At 29.4% G+C, this 23,267-nt stretch overlaps 5 protein-coding genes across 8 annotated transcripts; 4 read left to right on the top strand and 1 right to left on the bottom strand.

Moving 5' to 3' along the window:
- The first annotated feature begins 1,435 nt into the window (after positions 1 to 1,435).
- On the top strand, positions 1,436 to 5,173 carry LOC116435007 (protein-lysine N-methyltransferase SMYD4). 2 transcript variants are annotated; one of them, XM_031994071.2, is made up of 12 exons: positions 1,436 to 1,604; positions 1,919 to 2,076; positions 2,191 to 2,422; positions 2,579 to 2,762; positions 2,918 to 3,233; positions 3,310 to 3,559; positions 3,634 to 3,962; positions 4,037 to 4,110; positions 4,185 to 4,297; positions 4,369 to 4,660; positions 4,731 to 4,893; positions 4,975 to 5,173. In XM_031994071.2, exons 2-12 carry the CDS (start codon positions 1,955 to 1,957, stop codon positions 5,102 to 5,104), a joined length of 2,205 nt encoding a protein of 734 aa, XP_031849931.2. In that variant the 5' UTR covers positions 1,436 to 1,604; positions 1,919 to 1,954; the 3' UTR covers positions 5,105 to 5,173. The 2 variants fall into 2 exon arrangements, with proteins under 2 accessions (XP_031849931.2, XP_031849930.2); XM_031994070.2 differs by lacking the exon at positions 1,436 to 1,604 and having other exon boundaries at positions 1,676 to 2,076.
- A 93-nt stretch (positions 5,174 to 5,266) lies between these two features.
- LOC116435008 (uncharacterized) lies at positions 5,267 to 10,390 on the top strand. Its single transcript, XM_076366898.1, has 12 exons — positions 5,267 to 5,776; positions 5,877 to 6,388; positions 6,459 to 6,735; positions 6,806 to 7,219; positions 7,460 to 7,577; positions 7,949 to 8,025; positions 8,101 to 8,183; positions 8,257 to 8,384; positions 8,456 to 8,718; positions 8,777 to 9,285; positions 9,367 to 9,670; positions 9,916 to 10,390. Exons 1-12 carry the CDS (start codon positions 5,617 to 5,619, stop codon positions 10,293 to 10,295), a joined length of 3,225 nt encoding a protein of 1,074 aa, XP_076223013.1. The 5' UTR covers positions 5,267 to 5,616; the 3' UTR covers positions 10,296 to 10,390.
- A 37-nt stretch (positions 10,391 to 10,427) lies between these two features.
- On the bottom strand, positions 10,428 to 19,342 carry Dsor1 (mitogen-activated protein kinase kinase 1). Of its 3 annotated transcripts, XM_031994076.2 has the most exons (10): positions 18,957 to 19,342; positions 18,497 to 18,890; positions 18,172 to 18,397; positions 17,990 to 18,102; positions 17,805 to 17,916; positions 14,101 to 14,277; positions 13,811 to 14,021; positions 13,544 to 13,710; positions 13,413 to 13,466; positions 10,431 to 11,166 (listed from the first exon to the last, which is right to left on the bottom strand). In XM_031994076.2, exons 2-10 carry the CDS (start codon positions 18,616 to 18,618, stop codon positions 11,092 to 11,094), a joined length of 1,257 nt encoding a protein of 418 aa, XP_031849936.1. In that variant the 5' UTR covers positions 18,619 to 18,890; positions 18,957 to 19,342; the 3' UTR covers positions 10,431 to 11,091. The 3 variants fall into 3 exon arrangements, with proteins under 3 accessions (XP_031849937.1, XP_031849936.1, XP_076222570.1); XM_076366455.1 differs by having other exon boundaries at positions 18,497 to 19,342; XM_031994077.2 differs by having other exon boundaries at positions 10,428 to 13,466; positions 18,497 to 19,342.
- Positions 14,634 to 17,903, top strand: LOC143174445 (sodium/potassium-transporting ATPase subunit alpha). Its single transcript, XM_076366883.1, has 2 exons — positions 14,634 to 15,080; positions 15,168 to 17,903. The coding sequence occupies exons 1-2, from the start codon at positions 14,634 to 14,636 to the stop codon at positions 17,772 to 17,774; spliced, it is 3,054 nt and encodes a 1,017-aa protein (XP_076222998.1). The 3' UTR covers positions 17,775 to 17,903.
- A 577-nt stretch (positions 19,343 to 19,919) lies between the features above and the next one.
- Positions 19,920 to 23,222, top strand: LOC116435018 (8-oxo-dGDP phosphatase NUDT18). Its single transcript, XM_031994096.2, has 4 exons — positions 19,920 to 20,400; positions 20,689 to 21,217; positions 21,825 to 21,930; positions 22,005 to 23,222. Exons 1-4 carry the CDS (start codon positions 20,295 to 20,297, stop codon positions 22,242 to 22,244), a joined length of 981 nt encoding a protein of 326 aa, XP_031849956.1. The 5' UTR covers positions 19,920 to 20,294; the 3' UTR covers positions 22,245 to 23,222.
- Positions 23,223 to 23,267: the final 45 nt, after the last annotated feature.

Genomic DNA, 23,267 nt, shown 5'->3' with positions numbered 1-23,267 from the left:
CCGTGACGTGGTAGGGAAAAAAAAGGACTTTTCGAAGATTAACGAGCAGCGAGCTCTTATGAGCCACCTTGACGCCTCGAGAATCACGAGAGATGGAAGTAAAAAACCGCAAACCGAGAGGGAGAGAAAGAGAAAGAGAGTACGCGCGAAGAAGAGAAACCTCTGAAAAAAAGATGAATCGCAAGAAGGTACTGGATATCGCAATTAAACAGGCCGCCAACCCTACAAATTGGGGGTTGAATTTTTTTAGAGCCAGCGGGAGAGGTTGCTCGAGCCCTTAAAACATCGTGGACCGATCCCGACAAGGGATGGAGGGGCAAACACCGTCAGGGGGAACCCGCGGTACGGAAAAAAATCCATAGGGGTGCCTGTCTTTCCGTCTCTCTCTCGTCCCAACCATTGCGACAGAAAAAAAAAGGCACGTAGATGCCAGTAATGCGAAAGTTGGGGGCATGCGGCTCGACTGAGGAACGAGACCCTGTGCAAGGGTGGTACTGATGACGGTGGTGGTCGCGCTAAACACGAAACAAAAGCGGAGCGACGTTCGCGAACGCCTTCGAAAACATGGCCGCGTTTGCCGGTATCGAGAACTCGGCGACCTGAATGCTTTCCTGGATACTTAAACATGCCAAATATAAATTAGAGTGACTAAAAATAATGAATTATCGATAAACAGTGTTAACGTACAAATAAGGCTGTAATGTAAGCTGTACAAAATACGTGATAAATTATTTGTATAGAATAGGAATACACTGAAGATACAAAGCAATTTTAAAAGCTCAACGTGCAAACATTTGATTCTAGTTGAATTGAGAAACAGTTCATGCGTGCACGGGGCATGTATATAAAGCATTAAACTTAACTGTTTTTATCGGATACTATATGAAAATATAAATACTTTTAAAATGTTCGAACGCTTTCAATGCACAGGCTGTGAATAATGTAAGCCGTGTGGCACTTCAAAAAATTTAAGTGGCTGGATAATTAAAATTTTATACATGAACGCTTCAGCATTTCTAATGAGAGGAAAAATCCATAGAGAGCGACCGCACCCTTCGTATATAATAGACGATCTTCGCTTCCCAACCACCTTCTCATCTCATCTCGTTCGTTCGTCTAACCTCTGCCTCCTCCTTCTTTCTCTCTAACCTTCTTGAGCTTCCGCCCTCCGACTGCAACCCACTTTCAAATCAATATTTAAAGAATTGCGCCTTAATAACCCCCTTGGAACACGTAATGGCGGGCTTTGACCTCCTCTCTATTGCCTATAGACGGAAATACAAAGTTCCAAAGAAAGCGCTTGGACGATCATACAGGAAACGATCGTACCAGCAAAGGATAATTGTACAATTAAGAATCACTGACGAGAAACAGAGTAGATTGGACATTTCATAGTACTTCGTATTCAATGGTCTGAAAAATTTAATATTAAGGCAAAAAAATAAAAAAAAACACGTTTTTCATTTATTCATTTGTATTTCTTTGTACTACGTTGGTAACGTTATAATTCTATTCTGCCTCCCGTCGGTGTATTATTTAGTTGATGATATAGAAATGGACTTACCATCTATGTGTCAAGTCTCCGGATACCGATGAAAGATATGGTAAAAATTTAATGTAAACTTTTGTTATGCGGTTCGGGAATTCTCTTACCATTCTGGTAAACTCACCGCTCTAATTTGTAGAGGGCGTAATAAAATTTCCACTTTTTCTACACAATCGGTATTTCAAACCATGGGACATGAACTGTCTCTTGTCAATATTTTGGTTTTTCTTGTTATAAATTAATAATTTATACAAATTATTTTTTCTTTTGCCATGGAATGATTATATATTAAACTATTTGATTTATATATATATGGAAATATGGATATACATACAAAAGGAAATGATGTTTAAATTTTCATTTACTCTATAGTTCTTCGTAAATATAAATTAATTTACTTATAATAAAATGAAGTGGCATAATGTGTTGGAAGAACTTACATCTAATTTGACAAAAATGCATGCTTTCAAGGAAAAGGTAAAACATGAACATGAATTAATGTCTTTATTATGGAGTGATGAGAGCTCAAGGTAAATGTAAACAATGAAATGTAAACAAGTGATTAATAGATTTTTTGTTACAACACCATAGTTACAATAATTGTACATTATTACAAATATAATATGGAATAATTTCTATCATAGAAAACTTGTGTCTTTATGGTTAAAGCACTGTTACAATAAAAAGGAATCAAAATCCATAGCATTAGCACGAAATTTTAAAGAAAAAGGAAATAAACAATTTCAAGCTAAAAACTATTCTAAGAGTATAGAATTTTACACAAAATGTGCACTATATGCTCCAGCAAAGAGTTCTGAATTACCAGTGGCTATTGCAAATCGATCTGCATCTTTATTTTATTTAAATAGATACCATGTAAGTAACTATGCAGGCAGACACTCATATATGAGTTTTCTATAATAATGTATATAATGTTTAACATTTTCCTATTACATTTAAGTTTTCTTATACACATATACATACATTCTTATTTTATTTCATGTGTAATATTCACCAAATGATAATGCTAAGGACTGCATAAAAGATATTGAACTAGCAATTCAATTTAAATGTCCTAAGGAAATACATTACAAATTACATTTGCGTTTAGTGAAATGTTACTTAAAATTAGGTAAACCAGATTTAGCAAAAGAAATGATTTCAAAAATACGTACATTAATTAATAATCCCGATTATGTTACATCTTCTATGAAAGGTATATAATAAAAAGTATTGTCACGAGCAATTTTAAGTCTACTAATATTTAAAACTAACATGTAAAGATTTTTAATTTATTTTTCTTAACATAGAAATAAAATTATTAAGTAACAGTATTTTTAATGTAACTATATGTTTTCCACCAACTATTAGATGATGTTGAAAAACAAATTTCTGAAATAAAATTCAATGTATCAATCATACAAGAGGAGAAAAAGAATGTTTATAGCTTGTTAGACTTAAAGTCTAAACTTATGTTTGACGAAAATCCTAATTTTCCATATGCATCAGTAAGCATTGATAGGAGATACAATGAAGAATTAGGGAGACATGTAATAGCAAATAGATTTATAAGGAAGGGTGAAATCCTATTTTTAGAAAAGCCTGTAAGCTTTGTAGTATTAAATCATGATACAATGGATCATTTTTGTCAAAATTGTAATTATTCTGACACAGACGTTCTTGTGCCGTAAGTAATGCATTTAATTGCTTAAGTAAATGGCTTTCTAAAGTGATCAAAATTGTAAATTATAATATTGCATTAGATGCACAGAGTGTTTAATTACTTTTTATTGCAATGCTAATTGCTTAAATGAAGCATGGTCTTCATATCATCGTTGGGAATGTCCTGGAAGTCAAATGAATCTATGGAGAGAAATTGGAATAGGACATTTAGCACTGAAAGTTTTACTTACTTGTGTGACCACAACAGATACAATTAAATTTAATGAAATCCAAAACTTAATAACTAATTTTAATAAGTTACCCATAGAAGATCTAATAGTATATGGCATTGTAAGTGTGTATCACAGAATAGATGTAAGAAGATAATACTTTTTATGTAATTTATACAATTAAAACTCTTACAGACAGCCATGATGCTTACTACATATTTATTAGAATACACTGACTTCTTTGAAAGAAATAATCTCAATGATCACCTTGCGAACAAATTTTCTGATAACAGTTTTAATTCCAATTTTGATATTATAACGGAGAATAATAAACATCTTTACATAAGTTCTCTACTTTTGAAATATATCCTACAACTTATTTGTAATGGACATGCTGTTTCCAAGTCAGACATATTATTAAACAAAGATAATTTTTATATGGATCAACAAGATATTATAGCTACAGGAATTTATCCATCTGCAAGTATAATGAATCATTCTTGTGATCCCAACATACTTAACATGTAAGTTTTTATTTTTTATGGTATATTTAAATCACATACTTTAATAATATTTTATTGTTATTATTATATTTTAGTTTTATGGATCAGTACCTGATTGTTAGAGCATTAAGAGATATTGCTACAAATGAAGAAGTTTTTAATTGTTATGGTATATTAAGAATGTATTACTAAACATATATTTATATTCATATTCCATTGTTTCTAATATATTATTGCCAATAGGTCCCCATTACAGACATATGTCAAGAGAAGAAAGACAACAAATACTGTCAAGTCAATATCATTTTATTTGTAAATGTAAACCTTGCACTCAACCAGATTTGCAATATTTCTTGGTAAAAATACAAATATTTAATTATACCATAAAATGATTTAACTGTTAAGTTTTAATTATCTACCATTGCAGGAAAGATTTAGTGCTCTGAACTGCTTAAAATGTACTGGTGCATTGTGCAACATTAAGAATTCTTTATTTTGTGTAGACTGTTTTGACAAACCTATAACTTATCAGCAAAATAAAATAAAACAAGCTGATGCACTTTTTCAAGCAGCTGAAGAATGTATAGATCAAGAAAAACTTGAAGAAGCATTAAATAAATTTAAAAAATGCTTACACATTAGGAAGACAGTTTTATATAAATATAATGAAAATATTGTATTTGTCTTAAATGCTATAGCAGAACTTTATATCACTAAGGGTTTGTACAATTATTTACATAAAATATTAATATAGATTCTTTTTATAAATTAAATAAGACTGTTTCTCAGGTCAATTGACGTGTGCTATAGGATGTGTAGAAAATACAATTGCAGCAGTTGCAGAAAGATTTGGATCTTTTAGTACTGAACTTTTAACTACACTAATTAAACTTACAGATTTATGTGTTATGTATCTCCAAAAGGAATCAGATACTACTACAAGTACATACAAGTAAGTTTATTATATTCCATTCCAAATAAATTCAATACTAATAGTAAATAACATTTACAATTTGATATTTTCATTTTGTAGAACCCTATTTAGGACAACATACAAATATCTGGACCAAGTAGAAGAGCTTGCAGATTTTAATTATGGATCATGGAACAAAATTTATGAAGATATAAAAGGCAAACGAAATAAAATGATCTCTATTATTTAAAATATTATATACAATTCTGTATAAGTATGTTTGTTTAAACATTATTGAATATTTAAATAAATGAGTACATTTATGCAAAAATATACAATATTGCATTTATTTATTTGGGACTTTTACTTATATGTAGGTAAATAAGAAAATTAAGTTATTTGAAAAGTAAATTGCACATTAACAAGTCAGACTTGAAGAGTAGAGTTTGAAGTTTGTGTACACTATATACATGTATACACTATGTAATGTTGAAAAAAATATAAAGGCGACTAATTAACTTAATGTCAAATTTAAATCAATATAAAATTAAAAATATATCAAATGCGATTCAAATTCGATCAATTTTCTAACTCTTAAACACTGTTTCTTAGTAAGCCCTAGGTGTAATCGTGAATCTTAACCAAGAAATGCAAAAATAAGAAATCAGTGAAATTTCAAGGTACTTACTTTTAGTCAAGATTATAAAATCTATCGGCAAAATTTACTTAACAAATAATTTATTATGGAAACCAATATTTAATATGGACCAGACATGTATTAAAAGAAAGCGATTAAATAAAGTGCATAAACGAAATTACATAGAAACTAATATAAATAGTAATATCTATAAATTAAATACGGATTGTTTAGTGCTCATATTTCTTCATTTGCCGATCATAGATAGAATTAGAATAGAAAGAGGTACGTATAATTTGATTACTTGAAAAAGTAATAACATTAAAATATGTAACTGTTATTGAATTTTAAAAACATGTAATTAAATAATATTTAAAATTTTCAGTATGCAAACAATGGCAGGATGCGAGTCAAAAAAGTTGGCACAATATGAAAATTTTAAACTTACAGAATTCTGTTTGGGGTTTTTCATCTGAAAATGCAGCGAAACAGATCAATACAATTATTCTCCAAAAAGTACTTTCCCGATGTGGAAAATTTTTGAATGAAATACATTTAGAAAAAATATTTTGTGAAGGCAAAGAAAGTGCATTATCTATTATTGGTAACTTGTGTCCCAATCTACAAGTCATCAACGTTAGTTGCCTACAGGTGTCTTTGACAGGAATAGAATCATTAACAAATAATTGTCATAACATTAGACAACTTACCTTAGATTGCATATGTCTTTTTGATACTGACTTGGAGAAATTGTTCAAAGCAAATCAAAAGTTGGAATATCTCAAACTAGTCAATAATAAAATATCTGGCAAGTGCTTATTACATTTGCCATCAAAAACAATGAAAAAACTTATTATAGAAAGATGTGATTATGTTCGAGATGATGATATTGTAGAAGTATGTTCCATGCCTTTAAATTTATCATATTTTTAATTTTTATAATATAATTTTTTTGTCCAATGTTTAGGCAGTTGCAAAATTGGAGAATTTAAACACTCTTATAATTAAAGATTGTTTTGATATTTGGAAAAAGACTACTGAAGCCATTAGTAAATATTGTACAAAATTAACAACATTGGAAATCATTGGTAAATCGAGCATGTTGCAGTACAACGGCATATCTCATATAACTTCACTGAGTAATCTTATAAATTTGAAAGTAAGTGCAAATTGGTTTATTGGTAATTCAATCCTTCGTAAATTGAGCCTGAACTGCCAACAGCTTACTTACTTAGATCTTAGTGGTAAGTGTAGCTACCTAAAGTTTGTATTTTTCTTTATTATGTAAAAGACATTAAAATGTGTTATTTTCAGATTTTGCAGGGCATTTTATTAGAGACTATACTTTGCAAGCCCTAGAACATTTGACAAATCTAGAAATACTAATAATGCGAGATTTGTATCAAGTCACAAGCAATGGTTTATCATACTTGTGTAATTTAAAACAATTGGTATGTCAAGAATGTAACTTTTTCGATCTAACAATAGCTAATCTTCTTTACCATTCATCACAAATGGAAGTATTAGATTTATCTGGATGTAATAATATAACAAATGCTACATTAAAAAGAGCAATAGCAGCAACAAATTGCAGAACTAATAACATCGTTTTAAATTTATGCATTGGAGGAACTGCAGTAAATCTTGAAACATTTAAAGATACACCAACCTTTTTAAGAGTTATTAATAAAGATTTACGTTATAGACAAATATTCCCTTTACATCCTTGTTTACTTCTAACTTAAATATTTATTTTTCATTTTATAAGGATACAATTTCAACAAAATTTTTACAAAAATAATGTTAATAAACTTCTAAAACATTTTGTACAAATTTTTAAGTGTACCTTAATTTTTTTATAACAAAATTTAATTTCAATGACTACAAAGTATATTTCTTGATCAAAATAGTTTAGACATGAAAAAAATGAATTTTTTATATTAATAAATAATATGTATTTGAATGCAGCGCGTTCTATATTCGGGGTAACATCCTATAACAAGGGTGTCGAACTGCCTCCCCTCAAGCTAGTGACTCTGATTAGGGGTTCCCCTACTACTTCTACTTTAGAAGCTTCCCGAGATTGGTACTTATTTACTGTCAATACAAACAGATAAATGTAGGTAAGTATGGAGAGGGTAACTCTCCGTGAGGGGAAAGTCACTATGGAGTTCGCGAGCTTTCAGTTCGACACCCCTGTTATAAAAGTAAGTTAATTAAATTGTAAATTCTCATAAGCCAAGTTTTTAACATTTATTTTGCTTTAAATTAATGTAAATTATTTAAAATATTTTGTATTTATTTCAATGTATGCCCAGTGTTCAACAAAATGCTACGACGTCAATTTAAATAGTCTATAAATATTTTTTGGTCGTGCATTAATTTCTAACTTCATGATATTAATTTTTAGGTGATAAATAAAAAAATATAACGGAAAATAAGTAATTTGTAACAAAGTAAATTGGTGGTGTTACTAACAAGAAGAATGACTTCTATAAGTCTTACTAAATACTTGTATTGTGAACACTACAAGAGTAATTATAATATATATTACTTTATTAATCAATATTATTAATATTTCATTAAGTATTAATTCTTGTGTGTCACAGAATTACTTAATGATGTGAGTACTCGTGAGACAACTGATGGTGTACCAATTAAAAAGTTATTTATTAGTAATTTAGCAAAAAGAGTTTGTATTTGTATCTTTGATATTATGTATAATATGTAATTGAAAATATATTTTCAAATATCTATTTTCGTAGACTACATACAAAGATCTTAAAAAACTATTTTCTAAATATGGAAACGTGAAAAGTTGTTTCTTAATAAGGAATCAAGGAAAAAGTAACTTTGCTTTTGTTACTTTTGACACAGTGGAACCAACTATAAGGTAAAAATTAAATAAAAATGAAGATAAATTAATCATTAGAAATGTTTAATGACATATTCAATAATTCACAGAGCTAGATATGATATCATACAACTACACAACAGATACTTAAGAGTGCAACCAGCGGATTCATGGCATCAACCAGATAGTATAGGATACCAATATTATAACAAAGATTGGCAAAAATCTTGTGAGAAATTGTCAAATGAACAATGTAATGAAGACTTCATTGAGAATAGCATTACAGAGAATAACATTCAAATATTGAATGATGATTGCTTAAAGCATATTTTTTGTCAATTACCAGTTGTAGATAGAGTTAGAATAGAAAGAGGTAAGAATATAAGATATGTACAACAGATTTATATTATTAAACATTTCAATGTTTATAGTGTGCAAAAAGTGGAAATCTTTAAGTCAAGAATCTTGGAGCAATGTTAGAAAACTGGATTTTTCACGTACTTCTGTACTTTCTGATGTGGTAACTGATATTATTATCCTTCGTAAAATACTGTTGCGGTGTGGTAGATTTTTAAATGAAATCAATCTATCGGATATGAAACATGAATTAAGTCGGAGTACATTGAGCATTACTGCAAAATTATGTCCTAACTTACAACGAATTGATGTCAGTTCTCTTAGTGTTTCTATAGCTGGAATTAATTCATTAACAAATCATTGCCATAACATTACAAAACTCAGTCTTGGTAATACAGATATCATCAATAATATCCGTGACAGGGACTTACAAAAATTATTTGAAGTGAATTCAAAATTACGATGTCTCAAAATAGATACATACAATGTATCTGGAAGTTGTTTATTATATTTACCATTAGAAGCAATGGAAGAAATTATTTTACTAAACTGTAGGCATCTTCAAGAACAATATTTATCTCAGGTATACTAAATATTTTTTATAGTTAATAGTACATACTTTTTTTATAAACTATTTCAATATATATTGTTTATATATTTCTAGGCAATCAAAAGGTTGCATAATCTGAAGACTCTTAGAATTCAATGGTCTGATGTTTCTGTTAATGTAATTCAAGCTATTGGTACATATTGCATAAGTTTGAAAATACTTCAACTTTCTGAGTTTTGGCTTATAGAGCCAAATGATATGCTACCCATCACACAACTCCCTAATCTTGAAGTTCTAATAATTTATGGTAATACATTTATTACGGATGAACTTCTTTGTAACATAGCATCAAAATGTCAACAACTTACTTATCTAGATATCTCTAGTAAGCTAAATATTCTTTCACAATATATACAAGGTGAGATATTTAATTCACACAGTCAAATAACTTCTAAATGGAATGTTAGATTTTTTATAATGAAGTTGATACAGACTGTCGGATAAGTATAGTATAACAAAAAATTGATTATAAATGTTACTTTCTAAACCATACAACTTTATACATTATCATTTTTCAGTCAATACATAATTTAAAAATGATTGAAGTGTGTGAATTAAATATCTCATTCTACATATACATACATAACTTTTTATATGTTGCAGATTGTCAGTCGATCACGAATGTTGGTATAGCAGCTGTAACAACATTACAAAAATTAGAAACATTAATAATGAATCACTTAATAAATGTAACAGACATTGATATACAGAAAATGTGTAACTTGAAGAAATTCGAATGTCGTGCTTGCAGCTTTAGCGATACAACAATAACTGAACTTTTAGCATCTGCAACTCAATTAGAATTATTAGATTTAACATCTTGTCATAAAATTACAAATCTCACACTAAAGAAAGCCGCTGCGGTTACTGTAAATAGAGTTAATAATAAAGTTTTAAAAATTTTTGTTGGAAGAACTAAAGTAAACCTCAAGAAGTTTGAAGAAGTCACGCCGTTTTTGCACATAGTTAATGTACTCTTTTAATTAAACTACTTTTTGTATACAATTTGTACCTTAATAAAATACTGTGCAATGTTTTTGTAAATTCCTTTTGTAATAAAATGTTCAACGTTTTTATGTTTGAAGGTCTGATTATTTAGGTTCTAAATCAAGAAAAACATGCTTCAATATAGGATAAATTTATTCTTTGCATAATTACAACATTTAGACAGTAAATCGATACAACGGCAATTATTATGCACAAATTTGCAACAAGGAATATATCCATATATTTATAATAAGTGCCAGAAGTAATCGGTCTTTTGACAGTTAAAATTCACTGGTTCGTGAATTGGGCTTTTTTTCAACTGTGTTATTTTACATTCGTTTTTGTTTCTAACAGAATTCTGGTATTAAAAATGATTCTTGTTTATAATATATATATGTCGTGAAAGTCGTGTCTGTAGTAAATAGCGTTACGCATATCGTCCATTAGATGTATAAACATAATACGAAAAATCAGTTCTTGGGCGTCTTACGCTGAGGCACATTAGTGAGCAAACTCTCACTGTGCTTGCAAACATCACAATATGCTCGTAGTACTCTCCGATATTTTTTTAAGCCAAATCGGAAAAGGCTAAACAACTACATCTGTGTTCTACAAAAGAAAAAATGTCTAAGCAAACATGAGTACGTAGAACTGGGAGTCAGATGTAATATAACGTCGCACTTGTATAAGGAATTTTACCTGTAATTATTAATTAATAATTTTATTACGGCGCTTTTAATGTAAGGGGATAATGGAATCTATAACTTTTGCATATAACATAATCCGAATGTTTTACATTATCGGTATTCTATATACATATAGATATTCTTTGTCCATACATTCCAATGATAAGCATCTATATACCTGCTAAATTGTACAATATTAAACATTTCACTATCGATACAAAGTAGTGTCCAATTAAAAAATGATAAAACAAATGTTTGCTAGACTGCACCAACAAAATTAACAATATCTATATTTTCTAATGTTTCGATTAAATGTGTATTTAACAAAAATTAATGAAATTAAAATCTCATTGAACTATTTTTCTTATTCATGTGTTATAAGAAAAATGATTAACATCTCCTAATTACACTTAATTACTGAAGTACATATAAATACAAATACAGCCATATAAGTGGCTGGTTTTCCAAATATAATTCACAAAAATTACACAAGAAAGACTCTATGCACAGCTATACAATAGGTACAATTGTATATATACTTATATTGTGTGAACACATGGACACGCATCAAAATTATGTTATCCATTGCACCCCTGAAGTGTAATGTCTTGGACCATGATACAATATGACAATTTAACGCATATTTGGAAAGATATTACACTACTCGAATACACATTAAAAAGAGATTAAACACTTAGGAAAAATATCTTCTGTTAGAAATTGTTTTAACCCCTTCGATCCTCCGGTATTTACATATCTCCTTCCATGTGATAAATGTAAAATTTGATATTAAACATTTCAATATAGAATTATGATTAAACTGATTATTGAAATCAAATGGTAAATTTAAACAGGTATATATTGGGCGTGTATATACAATTAATGTCTTTACTTCAAACAAACACAATTCTTATAATAATTACGAAAATTTGATGAAGGAAATATATTACGAAAAATGTATTTGATTTACGTGAGTTAAAAATCTTCCTGTGTCAATCAAATACAATATTTTATAAATGAGATAAAAAACAGATACATAGTACAAGAAGGATTATCACGTCAAATGTCAAACTATAATATTTGTATTTTAATATGTACCATAAATAGATATTAAATTTGAAAATTTATGAATCTAAACTCTTTACGAACGTCGGGTTGAAGGGGTTAAAATATCTTTATCCAGGACATGGTGGTTTCATATTAACTGATGCTAAATAAAAAAGTACTTCAGGGTCATTCTTAAATTGCATAGGATACAATAATTCACTGTTAAAAATATTATTATGAATAAACACCATTTTTATGGTAAAGTTTCATACAATAATATCGTAGACAGTAATTATTGCAATTACATGAAATACACATATGTCCAATATTTTCCTATTCACTACACGAAATACTGTTTTATTCAACTACAGTTTCAAATCGCATCAAATCGTGGATTAATTGCTTGTAAAAAATAGCATGGCATTCTAGCAATAATGGAACAAAAGTCTTTTTCATTTAATCGTGTAAATAATGCTCTACGAATGTCAGGTACAAACGTTATACTAGTAACTTGATCTCTAGTTAACACTTCTTTTGTTCGAATCAATGTTTTCATAAATTCGATGCCCATTTATGTATCCTAGTATCATCATAGGGAACACAATTTGCCCATGAGTGTACAATAACGTTAAACTTATAACGATAATTGTTCATCTTACATACTTGTAACAGAAACATAAGATAATAGTAAAAAAAAACACGTCTAAAAATGAATAAAATTCAAGTACAGTGACGTATTTTATGCAAATATGTTTAAAAACATCTTTTCATATTTCGTAATATAGTATATACAGTAAAATTAATTACATCTTGAACATACATACATTGTTCATTTCTATAGATTTGTATATCGCGACTTTGAAATCAGACTGTAGTGCATAGATGAAAATAATCTAATGCCCTACAATTTGAATCCTAAAATTAAAATAACGCAATATTTGAATGCAATTAAAACTATAATCTATAAATTATTAATTTCCGTCATTAAAGAGAGAATAAATGTGCGGTACACCGTAATAAAATATACCTTAACATACTTAAAAAAGTTCTACTCGGTAAATGCTTTGACTCAAACACTAGTCCATGATTGAGCAACGATGTATAAAATATATTCTGGGTATACATTAGTGAACTATATAGAATATAATACTAGTCTATTTTCAAAATCGCGAACCACTTACGTTTCAGGAATTATTATCATAAAAAAAAGATTCATAAACGCCACTGCCTACACCAATTAAACGAAAAGAAACTGAAATTTATTTAAGAGTACTGAACGCGTATATAGGTAGTCAAGTATGTAAGAGTAACATTTATTCAGGATTGTACGTTCGCTAAACGAGTTGGTGTAGTCGGTTGTAAATCCATTGTGCGACATACCCATCCGGCAATATCCACATTCTCAGATTCAGCTTTTTTTATCCATTCGTGGTTCTAATAATGAATATAAATAGAAAGAACAATAGTATACTTATTTAAATAAATATTGACTGCACAAATATAATATTTACCATCAGTGTCTTTAAATCTGCTCTTTCAGCAGGGTTTTTCTTGAGACAACGATCAACAAAATCTGTAAAAGCATCACTGAAAATTCCAGCTGGCAGTTTTGGTGGTGGTTCATTAACAATGTAGTCCAACAGTTCAAATATAGCCATTGGTCGTGGGCTACCTGTATCTAAATAATTGATTTGTATTGAACAAAAAAGTTAGAAAGGCCTTTAGAAAAGAATTGGACAATACCAAAGCAGAAATAAAATAAAAAATATAAAACTAACTGTGTCCAGGTGATTGTGTCGGAGTAGAAGCATTATTTGTAGTGGCACTGTCTGCAGGTGGTTGTCCTGGTGGAGTGCTAAATATTGCAGCTAATGTTTTCTCATCTGGTGGTGGAATTGGATACATTCCAATGGCCATCTCTACAAGCGATAGTCCTAATGACCAAATATCACTCTGTACAGAGTAATGTGTACCCTGAAGTCTCTCTGGCTGCAAAAAAATAAGCAACAAATAGGCTAGGCATAAACTTTAAATAACAACGATCATAATTATGTCAATAATTTCTTACCGACATGTAACTTCTTGTTCCAACAAATGAGTTAGCCATAGAGTCTATTAGTTGACCAGACACACCAAAATCACAAATTTTAATCTCTCCAGCACTATTTACCAAAATGTTACTCGGTTTTACATCTCTATGCATAATTGCATGTTTGTCCCGTAAATAGCTTAAACCTTTCAACACCTACAAAGATACTTAAAATTATTGTATGAATTTATTTTATGAATTTTTTAACTTTTTGAGGTGTAAATTATTTTGAAATTTTATGCTTCTCATGTTCGATAGAAAATAGATATTTTTCTACTTGCACGTACAATTCTAAAGTTATTAATATTAGAAGCAGATATATTTAGGAATATTACAATATGTAATAATTATTATAAATTACAATGACTAAAATACTAAATGATAAGAGGACGAGAGATAAAGATGAACACACAAATTCTATGATCATAATTTCTAAACAATTGAATCTTGAAAATCATCAATATTCAGCTGTAAACACATTATAGTTTATTTAAAACTGTTACTTAAAGAGTATGCAATCAACATCTAGAATTCATTCAGCAACACATTTTACTCATGTCATTAAGAAAAAGCTATCTGAAAATGAGATAGAAGATCTTCATAAAGAGTTAAGTACCAATGACCATACAATTTCATTAAAAAGATTATGCGAAAAGTTAAACACTGATGTAAATAATGGTTTGACCGAAGAAGAAGCACATAAAGTTCTTCTTAGGGTAGGACCTAATGCTCTATCTCCACCCAAGGAAACTCCAGAGTACATAAAATTTTTAAAATGTATGTTTCACGGATTTGCAAATTTATTATGGGCTTGTTCGGTATTGTCTTTTATTTTGTATGGTGTCAGTACTGTGGTTGAAGGTACTGGTGGAGGTATTGAAATATTTGGTATTATTATTGTCGTGATCTGTATAATCTCTGGTGTATTTGCCTATATACAAGAGAGCAAGAATACAAAGGTAATTAATTACCTATTACAATTTCATACATTGAGTGATAAATAATTTACTCATACTAAATGGTTTCCTCTGTGTTATTGTCCATAGGTAATGGAATCTTTTAAAAAAATGGTACCAACTTTCGCAACAGTAATACGCGATGGAGTCAAGTTACGTGTAGCGACTGAAAAACTAGTTCCAGGTGATTTAGTACATTTTAAATTTGGCGATAAAATACCAGCCGATATTAGAATCACAGAATGTAACGAACTAAGGGTTGAGAATTCTAGCATTACTGGTGAAAATGAACCAGTAATTAGAACCAATTATCCTACAGATGACAATCCTTTAGAATCTTCTAACATCGCCTTTTTCTCATCTTTTGCTGTGGATGGTGAAGGTAAAGGCATAGTAATTGCTACTGGTGATAATACAATGATAGGAAGATTAGCTGGTTTAACATCACAGCTTATAAAGACTGAAACTCCAATAGCTAAAGAAATTAAATATTTCGTTCAAATAATTACTATTGTTGCTATAATATTTGGAATGCTATTTTTCGTGTTATCCCTAATCATAGATCCTAATTTATTGAAAGCATCCACTTATCTACTTGGGATTATAATAGCAAATGTACCAGAAGTTCTATTAGTAACTGTTACAACAAGTTTGACGCTGACAGCCCAAAAAATGGCAACAAAAAATTGCTTAATAAAGAACCTGGAGGCTGTAGAAACACTTGGATCAACATCAACAATCTGCTCTGATAAAACAGGCACTCTTACACAAAATAAAATGACTGTGTCCAATTTATGGTTCGGTCATACAAGATATCATTTTTCACCAGGAGAAAGTCTGGGTGTTGAGAAGAACTTACTAATGGAAAAGCCAGCTTTTAATATCATCATTAAAAATGCTACCCTTTGTTTACGTGCTGAGTTTATTACAGAATCAACCTTATTAAAACCAATAGATGAATGTGAGATAGTTGGTGATGCTTCTGAAACTGGAATTCTCAGATTTTGTGAACACATACACAACACAAAAACATATCGTGATAAACATCCAAAAGTTGCTGAAATACCTTTCAATTCAGTAACTAAGTACCAAATGTCAATACACAGAGATGAAGTTGGATATGTAATGATTTTGAAAGGTGCACCAGAAGTGTTATTGGATAACTGTACACAAATACTAACCGCAGAAGGAGAGACTAAAGAAATGACACCAATGGATCATATAATATCTCGAAGAGCCTGTGCAGAGCTAGGATATTTAGGTCAACGTGTACTAGCCTACTGTGATCTTCAATTACACAATGATATGTATGGGCCAGATTTTAAATTTAATACAGACATTGCAAGTACATATAATTTTCCAACAAAAGGTTACAGATTTGTTGGATTAATAAGCTTAATAGATCCTCCAAGACCTGCTGTACCAGAAGCTGTGAGGAAATGCCGTACAGCTGGAATTAAGGTTATAATGGTAACTGGTGACCATCCTGTAACAGCAATGGCAATAGCGAAAAAGGTTGGTATTATTAGCGAGGAGAATGAAACTAAATATGAAAGAGCAGTACTACAGAATAAATCAAGCTCTGAAATATCAGATATCGATACACAGGCAATAATTATTACTGGTGCCGAATTAAGAAGTATGAATGCTACAGAATTAGATCACATTATAAGAAATTATGAAGAAATTGTCTTTGCGAGAACATCTCCTCAGCAAAAGCTGCTTATAGTAGAAAGTTGTCAAAGATTAGGAGAGATAGTTGCCGTAACTGGTGATGGTGTTAATGATTCACCTGCACTAAGGCAAGCAAATATTGGTATTGCCATGGGTATTACAGGATCAGATGTTGCAAAACATGCTGCCGACATGATTCTTATGGATGATAACTTTGCTACAATTGTAACTGGCATTGAAGAAGGGAGACTAATATTCGACAATCTTAAAAAATCTATTGTATACACATTAACATCTAGCGTTCCCGAGATGCTACCCATGTTAAGTAGCCTTGTATTTGCTATTCCTCTTCCATTTATTCTTGAAATGATTCTATGCATAGACATTGGAACAGATTTACTTCCAGCAATTGCATTGGCATATGAAAAAGCAGAGTCTGACATTATGCATCGTGCACCAAGAAATCCACAATATGATAAACTTGTAAATAAACGTTTGATATCTGTGGCTTATGGACAGATTGGAATGACACAGTCATTAGCTGGCTTTTATACCTACTTTATGATTTTTATGTTAAACGGTTTTTTACCTGACCGTCTATTAGGATTAAGACTAGAATGGGAGAACAAGTCTATCAATGATTTAACAGATTCTTATGGTCAAACATGGACCTATGACACTAGAATGGATTTATTAAATGAAGCTCGTACTGGATACTTTTTATCCATTGTCATAACACAACTTATAGATTTAGTAATGTGTAAAACAAGAATGAACTCAATCTTGCAGCAAGGAATGGACAACTGGTTCCTAAATTTTTCATTTATTTTTGAAATTATTATAACTGGTATTCTAATATATGTACCAGGAACTGAGAAAATATTTAAGACCATGCCTTTAAGTGTTTATTGGTATTGGCCGTGTCTACCTCTTGGTTTGTTTCTTTGGATATATGATGAATTAAGAAGATTATGTATACGTAAATTTCCTGGTGGAATTATAGAACAGGAAACTTATTATTAAGTAGTTACCATAAAGTCTTTTAATACTTACTGCAGAAGTAATTGTACTTAATATAGGTTCTGGAATTCGCCCAGCCTTCTTTAATATTAAGTCAAGTGATCCACCATCCATGTATTCCATACATATACTAATTTCTCCATCACTATAATAAATAAAATAATATATCAAGTATTAAATTTATTGAAATTTATTCACAGTTTTGTAAAATGCTTTACCTGTAGAAAGCACCATAGAAGCCAACTATATGGGCAAAGTTACATTCATGAAGAACTTTTAGTTCCCTAATTATTTGTTTCTTTATAGCAGGTTTAACTTCTAAGTGTATTAACTGAAATATTACATTTATTATTACTGTATCAAATACCAGAGATTAATATTAAATAAATGTAAACCACACCTTTCTAGCCATTATAAGACCATATTTTTTATGTCTCACTTTCATTACAACACCGCCATTACCAGCACCAAGTTCACCAAGTTTTTCAAAATCATCAGCACACAATTCTCCAACCTTTTCTTTTTGTCCTAAAAAACTTTCCAGTCTTTTTCTCTGTTCTTCATCCATTTCTAATTCCTCTAACCTTTCTTGAATCGCATCTATGCTCATTTTACCCATAACTCCGCTATGGTTGTAACAAACATAAATCAGAGAATGAAAGTGAAAAAGTAGAATTAATATTGCAACAAGTAAAAAAGCAATAAGAATAATAAAACTTAATTACTCTGGTATAACTGGTGGCTCAGAATATATAGGCAATGGTGGTACTGGTGGAGAAGGCGAAACAGCTGGTACTGGTTCTATAGAGCCAGGAGGTAATGTCAAATTTAATTTATTCTTTGACATTTGGTACTGTCAACTGAGTACCACTAATGCACAATGTTTCTATAATCACACTTTCTACTGATGCTTGCAACAATTGAAGTGCACGTATTGATCAGCTGAATTCTTTTGAAATTGAATATACGTTAATTTGTTGTTAATTGTACTTGTTTAAATCACAGTATTGCTGTCAAAGTTGTTCTCATTGCGAGGTTTGTTCCAAAGTACAAGAAGTAGTCTTAATTGAAATTGTTATTAAAATGCAATTGTCAAGCTTCAAAGTGTCAAATTCTTTTCTGCAAAATAGCCTTTGATGAATCACGAAGAAATGTTGACTTCGTTTAAAAAAACTGTCAATTTACCAACAATGACCAAGAAATTAAGCAAACACGCATATTTCTTGCAAATATTGTGCAAGCAGAAAGAGGTTATACGAATCTTCCCGGGAACAATGACGGACTCACAGTCCCTATTTGAAATATTCCTATAGATTCAACTCTGTGTGGCGCTACATACACCATTAAACGCAATACAGTATCCTGGCGATAAGAGCTTTGCACTGCTTCGCGCTATATATTAAAACTCAGGGCATAAATCAGTTTTTTTACAAATGTAAAACTTTTATTAGAATGTTTTTATTGGATCTTTTTATTCAAGTCTTTAAACTAGGATACCTTGAAACACCATTTAGAGACAGTGTTACTCTTTCTTTATATACATGTATCTCCACTTTCTATAAATCACTGAACAAAAGGGGAAGCAGAAACTAAATATAAAGAATCGAAAACACTTGAAAACGGAACAATATGGAAAATATAATATTATAAACAAATTTATTTAAGAAATATATACAATTTACAAATATTACATTATTTTATGATTATTTAATGAAATATTTCTTGATTGGTTTTTATCACGATCTATTAGAATTTTGACAACTTTTAAAAGTGGTAAAATTCTAATAATTATCAACTTTCTTTTTCTCCAGTTTAATTGTCTTTAAATAATTCAAGTCGCAAATCATCGATTAATAAGATAAAACCTAATCTACAATAATTAGATCATAGTGATCTAGGATGAAAATCTTGGGCTCAAAAATAAAGACTAAACTAAAAGCCTTAATAAAAAGAAAGAATTATCGATATATATTTCTGTATCTTGAATTGTCACGTATTTAAAAGTACTACTAATATTACCTAGGTACCTACCTAAATATTTATTTATTTAGTAATTACTAGTGATTGTAATTATTTGCATGGGGACATTAATTGCTTGTGAAGTCTAGGGATTTTTCCTGAAGAGATGGAAGGGACACGACATGCCTGTGGCTCGCGGTAAAAACACTCGTATTTTCCTTTGTAGAGTTAGTTGAAATAAAGAATGTGTTACGAATTAACAGCGTAACTTTCTAGTACTTATATATTTAAATAAATAACAAATGTATGCTAAATTTTTCAAGTTATGTCTAGGGAATTTAATTCGTATAAGGATGTAAGTGGTCTTACTGTATAGAAATGGCATAGTTAAAATTGTACCCGGATACAGATAGATACCTAATTAAATCATGTGTGATCATTGACACTTTCACTTTGTTTATAACCTTCCCTATTGTTAAAAGAGAGGGAATGATCTGTTATATTTAATATACAATTTACATATTTGTTAAGTACATAAGATAAAGTTGGTGTTACTCTTTTAACATGTCGTTAACTATTGAAGATCAAATTGAACTATTATTAGCTGGAAATTCTTTAGAAATTGATGACACGCACGAAGTTATTCATGCCGCAGAAACTGATATTCTAGGTAAAAATATATTTTATATAAATTTTTATCTTAATTAGTTTAAAAGATAATTTGTCATTATACTTATTGCGAATTTGAAATCTTTAATTAAATATTTCGTTTGATTAAAATTTAAATTATCAGTATCAAATATCGTAAATATGTTATAAGCTATATTGTATTTATTCTCTTATAATCAGTGTTATTTATAGATTTATTATATTACAGTATATCATTGTATTTTCTTCTTTTTTTTTTATAACATACTTTCAAGAACAATAGTTTCTAAAGAAATAATATATTTTATAGGATCAAAAACATCCACCAATTATGTTCCCATTTGCCAAAAAACTGTAACATATATTGTTGCTGCTGTTGTTATAAATGAACAAGGAGATATATTAATGATGCAAGAAGCAAAGTCTTGTTGTCATGGAAAATGGTATTTACCAGCTGGTAGAGTTGAACCTAATGAAAGTTTATTAGATGCTGTTAAAAAGGAAGTTTTAGAAGAAACAGGCCTTATATTACAACCAGAAACTTTGATATTAGTTGAGTGTGCAAGCGGTTCATGGTATCGTTTTGTTTTCACTGGTACAATAATTGGAGGTCAATTGAAAACTTTAGAAGAAGCAAACAAGGAATCATTACAGGCCTGTTGGGTACATAATATAAGTGACCTGACACTTAGAGCAAATGATATTATACCTCTTATAGAAAGAGCTAAATTTTATGTTATGAACAAGGGTATTTCGCAACATCCAAACTTAATTCCAGCTAGTAAATCATTGAACAAATTATTATTGCGACTTACAATTACTTCAAAAATGAGAGCAACGTAAGTTAAATGCAATTTAAATTGCAACAGTAGTTTCTTCAAAACTTATATCATGTTTAATTTTCTAATTTATTTTTATATATGTATCATTGCTTATGCTTAACTCCTCTTTAGTATACGCGCTTTCAGTATAAGGTCACTGGTGATAGTTTTTGTAACAGAACAACGACAATCTGATTATGACTGTGATTGTGGATGAAGGCTTAGATTGGAGTATACTAGGTACACATATGCACACTTGCACTTGTACATATACATTTATATAACAAAGATTGTATTTTTTATGTATTATGTTTTTATTTCTTCAAAATACTAACCATTTCAAATCATTGAATAAGAAGTTTAATTTATATATTCTTAAATTCAATTAGTCTGTATTGTAATATATATTCCAAATCATGTTAACATATCTCTAGATATAATTTGTAAATTATGTGCTTAATTATATTCTCTTTAATACATGTATTTATAATAAATTCAAAATTTAATAAATTATATAGTAAATTTTGTAATAAATAGTGCTAACATTTTATTCTTTAATATAACAATTTTATATAACTTTATATAAATGATAAATCAAAAGTCTTATGATACACTTTGTCAACAGGAATAAATTACATGTTCTTGTGTCTAATACAATACCAAATCATTTGCCAATCTGTGAAATTAATCCAAATCACAGTCTGCTCTCGACTTTACATAATTTTATGGAAGTAAGTTACTATTTTTATATAAAATAACATTATATTTATATGGACTATGATATTTTATTAAACGATTGTTATAGGAATTATTTGGCAGTGGAGTTGCACAACATAGACCACATGGTGTATTGTCTGTAGAGTTTAGTGGTGGACCGGAAAAAGATGGACTTTGTTTAACATTACTTGTATCGTTCAAGTTGCCTGTAGAAGATGTACCTACTATTGGGAAATACATTTGGCACGAATTGCCTGAAAATCTAGCTGCAAGTATATCTTACCGTTTGCCAAGAAATATGACTGTGCCTTTAAATGTTATACGATAATTCGGTGTACGTATATTAAATGATACATTGCACAAGTTTGGAAATTTGTATTAACTTATGGTGCTTACATATAAAATTAAAAAGTCTTTAACATGATTAACAAACCATAAGTTTAAATATAACACACTTGAAATATTATTTTTAAAACCAAATTATAAAAATAGTTGGTAGTTCAATTCATGAAACTACATTTACGTTATACCATAAAAGAGTTATGTATTAACTAATATCAACATTTAACAATGATTAACTGAGCAAAAAAAATTTTCATAATCATGAATTTACATTTATCCTAGTCTGTACCAATGATTTTTGTAATACATGAGTATATATCATGTATCTCTCACAGAAGTACCATATAATATAAGTAAATTAATACTAACAAACCATCTATATAAGTTTTTATGCTAATAGTAAAGAAGTTATAAGTTCTTTGAATTGTTACCAAAAATTTTTAGATCTCCGCTTCAATCTAAAAAGGAGGAAAAGTTTTTGTGAAGCACTATATTTTCAAAAACTATGTGTAGAAAAATTTGACAAATTACACTACGTATTAAATAGAAATTTATTTTTATACATTATGAAATATAAACAGAGATTATTGTTATTATTTACATTCCAAATAGATAATATATAAACAAATACATGTAGCGTATCTTGTACTTCATTGAGCACAAATATTTATATATGCATATATACAAATTAATTCATATAACAAATACATTATAATACATATATCATTTATATGCGTCATTGATACATATTAATAAAATACCGTTTAAAATAGCTAAGGTATTATGCACTTTCATAATTTCTGAGACCTGTTTATATATTGAGTAGTTTCTCAAGTAAATAAAAATTTGCATTCTTGTCAAACAAGTAATATGACTACAACAAAAAATATAATTTGTAACTTAACATATATAGAATTATTGTTATGTATGTATTTTATGACAAATAAATATTTTAATGAGTCACTACTATATAAAAATTTATTATATATAATATACATTACTAGAAAAT

Source organism: Nomia melanderi, chromosome 4, assembly GCF_051020985.1.
Source record: "Nomia melanderi isolate GNS246 chromosome 4, iyNomMela1, whole genome shotgun sequence".
NCBI classification, from domain to species: Eukaryota; Metazoa; Arthropoda; class Insecta; order Hymenoptera; family Halictidae; genus Nomia; species Nomia melanderi.
This window is presented reverse-complemented; position numbering and strand designations above follow the sequence as displayed.

Excerpts from the sequence above, each read along its gene's own strand:
- LOC143174445 (XM_076366883.1), top strand. The coding sequence starts at position 14,634 with ATGCAATCAACATCTAGAATTCATTCAGCAACACATTTTACTCATGTC. Across the intron at positions 15,081-15,167 it reads AAGAGAGCAAGAATACAAAG|GTAATGGAATCTTTTAAAAA; the intron begins GTAATTAATTAC and ends TATTGTCCATAG.
- Dsor1 (XM_076366455.1), bottom strand. The coding sequence starts at position 18,618 with ATGTCAAAGAATAAATTAAATTTGACATTACCTCCTGGCTCTATAGAA. Across the intron at positions 18,103-18,171 it reads GTCTTATAATGGCTAGAAAG|TTAATACACTTAGAAGTTAA; the intron begins GTGTGGTTTACA and ends GTAATATTTCAG. Across the intron at positions 11,167-13,412 it reads ATGTGGATATTGCCGGATGG|CAGGTATATAGATGCTTATC; the intron begins GTATGTCGCACA and ends TGTACAATTTAG.
- LOC116435008 (XM_076366898.1), top strand. The coding sequence starts at position 5,617 with ATGGACCAGACATGTATTAAAAGAAAGCGATTAAATAAAGTGCATAAA. Across the intron at positions 8,184-8,256 it reads TTAGTAATTTAGCAAAAAGA|ACTACATACAAAGATCTTAA; the intron begins GTTTGTATTTGT and ends CTATTTTCGTAG. Across the intron at positions 9,286-9,366 it reads AAGAACAATATTTATCTCAG|GCAATCAAAAGGTTGCATAA; the intron begins GTATACTAAATA and ends ATATATTTCTAG.
- LOC116435007 (XM_031994071.2), top strand. The coding sequence starts at position 1,955 with ATGAAGTGGCATAATGTGTTGGAAGAACTTACATCTAATTTGACAAAA. Across the intron at positions 3,560-3,633 it reads ATCTAATAGTATATGGCATT|ACAGCCATGATGCTTACTAC; the intron begins GTAAGTGTGTAT and ends AAACTCTTACAG. Across the intron at positions 3,963-4,036 it reads GATCCCAACATACTTAACAT|TTTTATGGATCAGTACCTGA; the intron begins GTAAGTTTTTAT and ends ATTATATTTTAG.
- LOC116435018 (XM_031994096.2), top strand. The coding sequence starts at position 20,295 with ATGTCGTTAACTATTGAAGATCAAATTGAACTATTATTAGCTGGAAAT. Across the intron at positions 20,401-20,688 it reads CGCAGAAACTGATATTCTAG|GATCAAAAACATCCACCAAT; the intron begins GTAAAAATATAT and ends TATATTTTATAG. Across the intron at positions 21,931-22,004 it reads CTTTACATAATTTTATGGAA|GAATTATTTGGCAGTGGAGT; the intron begins GTAAGTTACTAT and ends CGATTGTTATAG.